The 11009-nt window shown below is 49.0% G+C and overlaps 1 protein-coding gene across 1 annotated transcript in view; it reads left to right on the top strand.

Annotated features, from left to right (window-relative positions):
• Positions 1–2749: 2749 nt before the first annotated feature.
• LOC109290230 overlaps positions 2750–11009 on the top strand; it is a 13218-nt gene continuing 4958 nt past the window's right edge. The window contains exon 1 of the mRNA XM_019506640.1: positions 2750–3186. Within this exon, the coding sequence (XP_019362185.1) occupies positions 2782–3186 (405 nt within the window). The 5' untranslated portion in view covers positions 2750–2781. The remainder of the gene's footprint in view (positions 3187–11009) is intronic.

Raw genomic sequence — 11009 nt, 5'->3', positions numbered from 1 at the left:
CACTGCCCTCACCCCCCCCCCGCCCCCGCAGCCCTGCTCTTGGGAAGTGACGGCGCAGGGCAGCGGGTGGTGGCTCTCCATCCCCACCAACCCACACGTACCTCCTTGGGCCTTCCCAAGTACCCTGGGGCATAGGCAACTGGTAGGGGGTGCAGGTGTCCCCCCTGACAGGGCCGGTGCCCCCCCGACAGCCAACACTGATGCTGTGGGTAGGGCTGTTGCCCACCCCCCCAACAGGGTTGGTGGCTTCTGCGGGTGCCCCCCAGATTCAGGAGGCATCAGTCACTCATGCCCCCAGGGAGGGGATGAGGAGATGAGGATGCAAGCTACTTCAAAAGTCCTGAAGTTGCTGATACTTTAGGTTGTGTGTTAAACTTTATTAACATGCTTTATATGGATGATCTGATTCTCTTCTTACAGTTGGCAGTTACAGATAACTATATGAAAATGAGTGGAAGTCTATTGGTGTAACACTGCTTTAAGCAAGAGCCAATTATTTTAGTCAAATGTTAAGCTTGATAATACAGGCCTTAAGGCTAAAATAAAACCAGGGACATAGCAAAGAAACCCTTTATGTATATTGTTTGCTGAGCAAAATCTAAAGCTTTTATATTACTGTGTCTGTGTGCATAAATTTATCCATTAGATTAGAACATTGTATAATGCTTTTGTTGATAAAATGTCTGTGATATAAAAACTGCTTTTGTTGATAAATATTGTTAAAATGAATGCATTTGAAATTAATATATCTTACTTCCGTATGTTTTATTAGTGTGGAATATTTGATATGCAGGACCCAAATCTTTCAGGATGTTGTAGTTTAGTTTCTAAAGCCAGCCTTAACTACTCTTGAAAAATTTCCCAAGGGTGCTCTCTTTCCTCTTGGCTGGAACACTTAGCAAGTATTCAGGACTGTACTAAATTGTTTGCAGGAGGAGAAATTGATAATACAAGTCAGGAATGAAGAACATTAGTTTCCAATTCTGTCTCCCAGTGAGTTCTGTGTCCCAAGCATCTCTGTCTCTGGTTGAGCTCAAGGCTGTGCTCTCCCGTTTCTCCTTGTTTTCTGGTTTTCTCTGTGGCTAAGTACAGAAAGTCAAAAAGCCTGAAGTGGAATAGATCTAATCTTCGCAGGTTTCTCTAAGCTGCATAGATTGGAACAATAACAAATAGAACTCATGTTTACTCAGGAAAATTCAAATGCCTGCACTAGCCCAGGCCAGAAGGCAGGGTCCTGCATGCCTCCCAGCCTGCTGGTCATTGCCAAACCCAACTGAGCCCAACTGAGTAGGGCCATCCCTGATTGGCTGCCTGGCACATGCTCCCAACCCCCTGCCATCCCCCTGTAGGTGGAGGGGGGGATGGAGTCCCCCACCCTGGCCCTAGGCTCCCTGTGAGCTGGGGTCTGCCCAGCTGTGGGGAGCTGGTCTTGGCCCTCCCCAAGCTGGGGTTTGTCCAGCTGGGGGAGAGGTGGGGCTGTGACCATGGCAGGAGACTCCTTACCTCCCCCTTCCTATGGAGGGGGCAGAGACTTGCAGGAAGTGGGGTTAAGCATTTGGCCTGGCTGAGCAAGGGAGAAGGAATCCCCCACAGTGTGGGGCTCCCTTCAACTGGGCAGAACTCAGCTGGGAGGGCTGGGACTGGAGCAAGGGGGCTCTGTACCCTCCCTTTCTCCCCCCACTGTCCCACCAAGCTGACAGTTACAGCCAAGATGCAGGCTGGGGAGCAAAGGCTTTGCCTCTTCAGCTCTGTGACAGCTTATATGTGGGGCTGGTCCAGCTCAGATGGAGCAGAAGAGCACTGGTGGAGGCTAGTCTACTCATCCTGTGAAGGGAAATGGGGGTAGAGGGCAACAAAGCATCCTGGGATGCCAGAGGACTATGACTTAACTTGAGTTAGGAGTGTATCTGGAACAGAAATTCAATAGACCTGTCTGACCTAAACTGATACTACATCCATCCAGGTCTGTCTTAAACTGGGTTTGGCCATTTTGAAACTGGTCTGTGCAAGCTGAACTTCTGTTCTGTTACAGATTCAGTCTGGTTTCAATCAGTTATATTGGTCTATGTGTAATTTCTGTCCCTAGTCTCTGTGTGTTTCTCTCTCCTGTGCAGACAGTTGCAGCCAATCAGTTCCTATTCACTGGAGAAGACCTTTAATCCTCATGGTTTAGCTTCAACCTAGACTTTGTTATACCACTAAGGTCTTGGCTTTTATAGTTTCATCTATGACTGTGAGGGTGCTTGAATTGCTGTTTCTGTTTAGTGTAAATGAATTGTCTCTGGCATTACCAACAAATACAGATCAGTTCAATAACTTATGTGGTTCATTTGCAACAATGCCTTAGGGTTGCATTTGCCTTTTGAGAATACTGTCCTGTCAGCATTTCTTTCCTTTTCAAGCTTTTGGGGTAGCTAGTGTCCCATCAGGCTTCAAGATGGGCGCTATGTTTGTCTCTCCTCTGCTGGTAATCACTTATCTGTTTGGGGAGTTCAGTCTACACTGTCAACAGATTACACCACAGCCCAGTGTGAAAACAATTTGAGAGGAACATAGAGGAATCAGAGGAGATGAGGGAGTCTGTAAACAACTGTGACAAATTACTTGGGAATCTTACTTGAAAGTACCAATAAACAGGAAACCAAAAAAAAAAAAAATGTTTTGGAAAGTACGTCATACATTTTTGTTGTTGTATGCCTCTATATAAAAAGTAGAAAAAATTTGTGGTTTACAGCTTTTCCCTGTTTCCCTTCCTCTGCAAAGGCCTTACCACAGTGAAAAATGTCAGCTAAAAATCTTTTTTTTAAGGTTTGGAAGAATAACATCTCTATTATAGCTGTTTTATTCTATTGTTCAGTTTTCATACTGATAGAAGAAAGTATGGAAGTGGAATTTAAATGCCCCGCAAACAACAGATGGAAGGTTCCCTACACCTTCTCATTTTTCTTTCTTCCTTGTCTTATTTGGTTTGCAGTGGCCTTAATTTTTCAGGCAGCCTCATTTCGCATTTGTTGTTGTACAGACAAATTCAGCTGGCATCGTTTCTTTGTGGGTCTGGGAAAGGCTTTACTTCCTTCTGTCTTCTGGGTTCTAATACTGTTTCTGGATGGAAGATATCTTCAATGTTTGTGTGGAACATGGAGCTACAGCTGGCAGTGGTGCACTAATATGTACATGATATCACAGGTAAGAACTTGCTAGTAGAAATTATATTAATTTAGGGCTATGCAAAGCTTCAGGTGCTGATTCAATCAAAGGAGATTCGGCTCAATTTGGTGGCCAAATTTCTGAATCGGAATCAAATCAGGGGACCAATTAAAAAGGTCTGAATCAATTTGAAGCTCTCTGAATTGATCTGGAAAAGATTCCGAGAGCTTTGGCAATTTGGGCAGTCCCCACTGGCTGCAGCAGGGATGTGGACCTGGACTCCATGCTGGTAAGTAGGGGGTGGGGGAGGAGAGGCTGGAGGAGGGGGGAAGGGACCATGGGGGGGGACCGCTGCCAGGCTCCATCCCCTGCCTTCTCCCCCGCCTCCCCTTGCAACCCCTGCCCACTCTCCCAGCCTCCCCCGTGGCTGCCCCACCCGGCCCAGCTCCTGGCTCTATAAGCAAAAGCCCCCACTTACCAGCTTCTGCCAGGTGGGGGGTGATCGCTGCTGCTCCCCCCCACTTCTCCACGCTCTGTGGGGGCCTCTGTCATGAGACCCCTGACTCCCACCCACTCTCATAGCTCCGCTAGGGCTGCCCCGCCTGCTCCAGCTCCTGGCCCTTTAAAAAACAAAAAAACCCAGGCTCACCGGCAGTTGCAGCAGCCTTGGGGCTTCTGGGGGTTCATGACAGAGCCCCCTATGCAGCACAGGGCAATAGGAGGCAGCAGGGATTGCCCCCCTGCCTGGCAGGAGCTGATGAGTCAAGGGCTTTTTTTTTTTTTAAAGGGTTGGGAGCTGGGGCAGGCAGGGCAGCTATGAGGGGGCTGGGAGAGTGGGTGGGGGTCAGGGGGCTCATGTCAGAGCCCCCCCACACAGTGTGGGGCATTGGGATTTGCCCTCCTGCCTGGCAGCAGTGGGTGAGTGGGGGCTTTCTTTTTTTCCAAAGAGCCAGGAGCTGGGGCCTGGCAGGGCTTGGAGAGTGGATGGGGGATGGGGCCTGTGTGATTCAGAGATTTGGCCTATTTGACAGCAGCCGAATCTCCAAATCTGCTTCAGCCAAATCGATTCGGGACAGTGATTCGAATCATCGAATCAAATCACTGTCCCCCGGATCAGCCGAATCCGAATCTGAACAGAATGTTAGCTGCTTCACACTAGGTATTATTGCTTTTCTTTTTGCCATTGTATACCTTTTGCTATTTCAATCTGTATTACATTTGCTATCAATAGGAAGTGAGCAGATTATTTTAAAGTACATTTATATTTAGTAGAATCTAGGATAAGAGCCTCATGCATATCTGATGCTGGTAAGGGTGACAGAGGAAAAGTACATTTTGGCTAGGGACAGATATTACACATAAACTGGTTTAAGTGATCAGAAACTGGTTTAAACCTGTAACAGAACATACATTCAGTGCACATAAACCAGTTTCAAAATGGTCAAAAGTGGTTTAAAATAAACCTGGTTGAATATAGTATCAGACTTAACTTATTTGGGTCAAATCAGTTTATGCAATGTTTGTCCCAGACCCCTTCCTGGTTTAAGTTAAATCAGAGTCCCCCAGCACCCCAGATGCTTTGCAGCCCTGGGCGGGCCTGTGCTGTCTGCTCCAAAGAGCAGGGCTGGCCCCTCCCCTCTGCTCCCTAGCCTGAGCAGGGGCAGGGGTATGGCCAGAAGCATGGCCCCCTGAAGCAAGGGGAGCAGGGAGGGGTTTATTTCCCCCCCCTCCCCTACCAGGGTACTGTTGCTCATCACCCATTCCCTCCCTCCCCAGTCCAGTAGCAGGGGAGGGAACATGGCTGGAGTCAGCTGGCATGGAGCCTGCCATCCACCTGCCTCACCAGCAGCTGGGGCTGCAGGGCTGAGCCCACCTGGTCGGCAAGTGTTGCAGAGGGCTGAGGCAGAGGGGCCAGTCTGGGCTGGGCCACTGGGTCTGGGTCCTTTCCAGCAGGCTGCAGCTGGGGCTAGGGCTGTGGGGGCTGTGTGGCTCCCCACACCCAAGTCAGGCAGGGCTGTCATGGAGTCCCAGCTGACTGGGTAGGGCCCCCTTTGGGCAGCCCATGGGGTTAGGGCCTTTCCCAGCCCACTGCAGTTGCATGACGGCCTGGCCCGGCAGCACAGGCCTGAACCCACGGACTACCTGGCAGGGCGACCCAGTTGGCTGGGGCTCCATGACAGCCCCACCTGGCTTGGGCATGGGAAGCCAGGAGCAGTCTGGCCATGCAGCCCCTATGGACCCAGCCCGGGCTGCCCCAGTGGCTCTGCCCGTTTCACCATCGATGGGTCAGCTGAGCTCAGCCCCACAGCCCCGGCCCTGGGCAGATAGCAGGGCCATGCTGGCCAGCTCTGGCCAGGCCCTCTGCCGCCTGAGCAAGAGTAGGAGGGAAAACTGGGCAGACCCCAACTGGGGTCCCATGCCCAGAGACAGGAGAGTTTAATCCCTACTCCGTGCCCCCCTTTGCCTGAGGTGCTGCCCTGGCCAGTATCTGGCCTCAAGGACAAGCCTGGCAAGGGCTGCTTCCCCTCTACCCCTCCACAATCATAGTAAAGGGAGAAAAGTTTAAGAAACATGCAACTAGCTAAAGTTAAAAGTTAACTCAAGTTAATTTTAAAGGTTGCCAAGTTAGAAGTTAAGTATTTCTACTTTCAACTAGTTAAAAGGCAAGTTAAAAAAAGAGTAAGTAGTTAAAAGTTTAGTTGATTCGTGAGAAATGTGTGAAACGGTGAATTGCTTCTTAGCATCATTTTTGATTTTCAGATGCAATGAGTTGGTTTCTTTTCCATAAGCCCACAGAAGCCCACTACTTTACTCAGAATTCATCCTGCTTTACCTGAAAACAATGTTATACTTGCCATAAAGTTTTCAGAAAAAACAATTTACTAATACCTATGTAATGCTAGATCCTTCTCACCCTCTCCATGTGAAGTACTTTGTAAAAGTTAATGCATCATCTAGGTATACCAGAACAACAGAAAAGAGATATTTGTAGCCAGGTGACAAATGAAAGCTGTTTCCACAGAAAACCTCTGTTGTTTCAATTTTAATTGCTCAAAAGGTAACAAAACAGTATGAAATACATCTGAATTAGAAATAATGAAAGTGTCTGAAAATAAAAATTAGACAGAAATGAGAAAAATCCATTTAAATGAGAAAATGAATCCTCGGTTGCATAGCAGAAACTGTTTAAACATGCCTTATTGAACTTCAGCAAAAGCTGCATTTCAAACTTTACATCTGACAATTTTCCTCTTCCGTCTTGCAGAACTAAGCCCGCAATACTGAACAGTTGCTCTTCATGGGCAGATGAGAACATGCTTGTTCCCTCTCCTGCAGCCAACTGGCTGCCCTCTTGACTTCTGCAAATGCACAGAAAATGCCAGCATGAACTAAGGAACTCTGGGACTTGTAGTTCTTAAGAGACCATATCTCATAGGAAGACACAGTACTTTCATCTCTCAAAGAAGTCCTAGAGTTTCAATAAAGAAACATTGTTCCATGCAAGTCCTGGAGAGTGGCTGTGTCAGGAAAAACTCTGGGAAAGCCAGATTTCAATTTTTTTTAAAAATTTTTAACTTATACTTTAAAAAAAAAGTTAACTTTTTAAAAACTAGTTAAAGTTAAAAGTTGACAGCTGAAAAATTTAACTAGTTAAAGTTAAGAGTTAAACATTTCTTTAACTTTTTAAACTTTTAACTAGTTAATTTCCATGACTGCAATCATACTTAGCCCCTGTGGGGACCTGGCCACGCCCCTCATGTCAGCTTCCCTCCAGCCTTGAGGCTGCTGGAAACGGAAAGGAGGGCTGTTCTAGCAACCCCAAGCTTCTAGCCTGAGCCACTGCAGGAATGCACCTGCATTTCCAGAATTAAATATGAATGTGTGTGCATTTGTAAATCAATTCAATCTTTGCAGGTTAGACTAACCTGCAAAGATTGAATCAATTTGGGCTCCAACTTTTTGAATGTCTGTCCCTAGCCTTTAAAGTCACTTGGCATTAAACTGATTCAGGGGAGTTTGCTGATAAACAGTAGTGTAACTAAGAGTGGACAACTGCTGAGTACCTGTGGCTCATGCCTCAAAGTGAGGCACTGAAATGGAGGCTGGAGGTGTTGAGGCTCCAGCCACATGGAGTGGGGAAAGGAGTCCCTTTCATCAGCCTCACCCTACCTCCCTGAGAAAAGCAGGACTAAAAGTAGGCTGTTGCTGTAAGGGGAGGCATCTAGCAGCTGCCACTAAAATAAGGGCTTTATATCTTCCCCTCAGCATATAAATCAGCAGTGGCTATGGGGCCAGGGGAGAGGGTGAACTCCCTGGTTGCTGTCTATAGTGACATTTTCCCTCACAGCATGTGTGTTTTCCAAGGGGAGGGAGGGTGAAGTTGACTTGGAGACTCCTGACCCCACTCTACTTACCTGGAGCCTTTAGACCCATGCCTCCATTCCAGTGCCTTAGACCACAAACTATTAGGTAAACTTCTGCTGCCCAGGACACAAATGACCAGCTACATCTCTGTTCTGATTTACCAGCAGTGTGAAATAGCTAGCAGTGTCAGGGAACCTTTCAGCCACCAAGAGATTCCCGAGTGCCTGGATGTCCTAAGAAAAGTCCCTGTCCCCTTGTGAGGAATGTTAAACATTCAGAGGCCCAGTATATAAGCAGCTGAATCAGAATTGCTCTACAGTACAGCTTAACATGTAGCAATTTGTGTGATGAATATAAATTTGAGGTGACTAAGGCACACACAGGTATATAGGTCTCTGACTATGTGCACGCTATAGTTATATTGTGGGCCTATAACACCTTTAAGGTTATGGTCCTATATAATTTGTAACTCCTTTAAAAAAGAGAGGTGGGGCTGCTGCCTGGAATTGTATCAGCTGTTGCTGTTTAACTGTTACATATGCCTTAATCCTATGTTATACAAGTTAATTAGATTGGTTTTGGTCTTGATTGGAACAGAGTTAGTAGCAGTTTTGCTATACTTGTATCAATACAGAATCATGCTGATGTAACAGTTGTACCCAACAGCTTACTTCTTAACAGCTTACTTGACTTCTATTTTCTAACTGGTTAGCAAAATTTTCAGTGGATATTTCCTGCAAATTGTCTGGGAATACATAACTCCTTTTCATCCAATGGAAACCACCTTCCCTTCTTCCACAAGAAAGCTTATTTTGGGAACCAAGCATGAACCAAGTCTTTTTTCTAGGATTCTGAAGTATTATAGTTCCTAGAATCATACAATAAAAAGTAGGACTAGAAAGGACCTCAAGAGGTCATCTAACCCACGCCCCTGCTCAATGGAAGATAATCCCTATCTAAACCATCTCAGACAAGTGTTTGTCTAAATTGCTCTTAACTTCCAAGGGTGTAGATTACATAACCTCTGTGCCTGTTCTAGTACTTAACCACCCTCATAATGAGACCATTTTTCTTAATAGCCAACCTAAATTTCTCTCATTGCAATTTGAAACCATTGCTTCTTATCCCCTCTTTTGTGACCAAAGTGAATTATCTATCACATCCTCTTTATAGCCATTTCTTCACGTATTTCAATCTCCCTCAGTCTCATCTTCTTCATATTATATAATCCCAGTTCTTTCAGCCTTTCCTTCTCAGCCTTAAGGTCTAGTAAACATAACTAAGTACAGACATTCAAAAAGCCTGAGCCTAAATTGATTCAATCTTTGCAGGTTAGTCTAACCTGCATAAATTGAACTGGCAAGCAAGTGAATAGACATTTACTTTTGATTCCAGAAATGCAATCATATGCCTGCAGTGGCTCGGGCCGGAAGCTGGGGAGGGGTGGGGGGCATGAGGTCAATAGAGCAGCCTCCCTTCCCTTCAGCAGTGGGTGAGCCAGAGGGAAGATGAGCTGAGGGAGGGGGAGTGGTCAGGCCCTGACTCGTCCGGTTCTGATTGAGGAGGGGTTTAAACCCCCATCCTGGCCTGCAAGGCCCCCAGCAGGAGTATGCCTGGAGGGGGAAGGGGGAAGCAGCAGGCTTTTTTGTGGGGTGGGGGAAGGGAGTGTGGCTAGACCCTGGTCCCCAGCTGTCATGAAAGGGTCAAGCAGCAAGAGCGGGGGCATGGCCAGACCCCAGCCCTGGGTCTGAGGTGAAGGAGGGGGAGGGGAGAATCACAAAGAAGAGGGGCTGGCAGGGACCTCCAGAGGTCCTTGTCTAGTCCAGCCTCTGCCTGAGCCCTGACTAGACCCTGCCATACAAGTTTTGCTTGCAGCACCCACAACTGAGAACACCTACCAGGGGGCTCTGTACTGCTGGGGGAAAATCCACCAGGAACTTCCTGCTGCCCATTCCCCCCTTGCCCCACTGTGGGGCCCAGCACTGCACCCCTCCACACCTGAGCCCCAAGGCAGCAGTGCACAGAGTGCCCCCCTCGCCCCAAGGTGGGGGAGGAGGAGGAGGGGGAGAGCCCTGCCCACTGCAGCAGCTCCATGGCAGCCTGGGTGTGGGGAGCTGGAAGCACAGAGTTTTTCCCTCTCTGCCCCACAGTTTCCAGTTTTCCACCCCTGCCCCACAGCATTGAGCCCCAAGACAGCACTGCACAGGGCCCCTCTATGACAGCCCAGCCCAGCCCAGCCCAGCCCTGCCATCCCCCCGCCTCACCCGGGACTGAGGCTGTGGGGCTAAGCCAGCCCAGCCCATGGGTACTGCTGAGGGTGGGCACAGGGGGCCAGGCTGGGTTGGGCCACAGGGGCAGAGCCCTTCCCAGCTGGCCCAACTGAGGTGTGGGGAGTTGGGTGGCAAACTGGGTGCGCAGCTCCCATGGCTGCAGCCAGCTGGGAAGGGGGCTGCCCCATGACCCAGCCTGGCCTGGCTCTGGCATCCATTTGCTTTGCTGGGGTCTGGGGCTGTGGGGCTGAGCTGGGGCAAGCGGCAGTGGCAGCGGGGCTGGGAAGGGTGGCACTGGAGGGGTCTTGGGAGGCTATGACCACCCCAAAAGGTTTGCCTTAGTCCCCATAGCCACCCTTCCCAGCCCCACCACCATTGCTGCTTGCCCTTCAGAGGCTGCAGCACCTCTGCCCACCCTGCCTGCAGCGCAGCACCCTCTCAGCGCCCGCCCCCCACCAGGAAGAAGCTGGCAGATCCTGGCTGCAGTCCCCTGGTGGAAGAAGGGAATAAATCCCTTCCCTGCTGCCTTCACTTCAGGGGGCCATGCTGGCCAGCATATGGCTACACCCCCGCCCCTGCACCGATGAGGGGTGGGGGGAGACCCTGACAGGGGCTGCTACACCCTGGCCAGGCATACCCCAGCTGGGGTCTGCTGGGGGAGAGGGGAGAAAAAGGGAAATAAACCCCCTCCCTGCCTCCTTTGCCTTAGGGGGCCATGCCAGGCTAGCATCTGGCCATGTCCCCCGCCCTCGCTCCAGCTAGAGAGCAGAGGGACAGGGCTAGCCCTACTCTCTGGAGCAGACAACACAGGCCAGCCCAGCAACGTAAAGCATTCTGGGATGCTGGAGGACTCCAATTTAAGTTAAACCAAGAAGGGGTCTGGAACAGAAGTTCCATAAACTGATTTGACCCAAATCAGTTAAGTCTGATTCTCCTGTGATCCAGGCAGTACTCCAAGAGGTACCCCCTCTCCAATTGAAGGGATCAAAGCAGGTGCACAAGCGCTGTGGGAGGTGTAGGGACTCTTCTCCCCTGTAGAGCAGAGCCAGACCACCAATGGGGACTTAACCATATACCTTTTAATACTGGGAACATAACAGGCATAAATCAGAGGGTATAGTGGACACTACAACGCCCCAAGGGGGCAGGATTCAACAAAGGTTAGACACTTACAATCACTGACAAAACAGGGTTAATAAAATATAAAACACAAACAGCAGAACAAAC

The sequence above is a fragment of the Gavialis gangeticus genome, unplaced genomic scaffold (assembly GCF_001723915.1).
Source record: "Gavialis gangeticus isolate Ggan-Ray unplaced genomic scaffold, GavGan_comp1, whole genome shotgun sequence".
Taxonomy (NCBI): domain Eukaryota; kingdom Metazoa; phylum Chordata; order Crocodylia; family Gavialidae; genus Gavialis; species Gavialis gangeticus.
The sequence above is the reverse complement of the archived record's forward strand: the minus strand, read 5'-3'. Positions and strand labels throughout refer to the sequence as shown.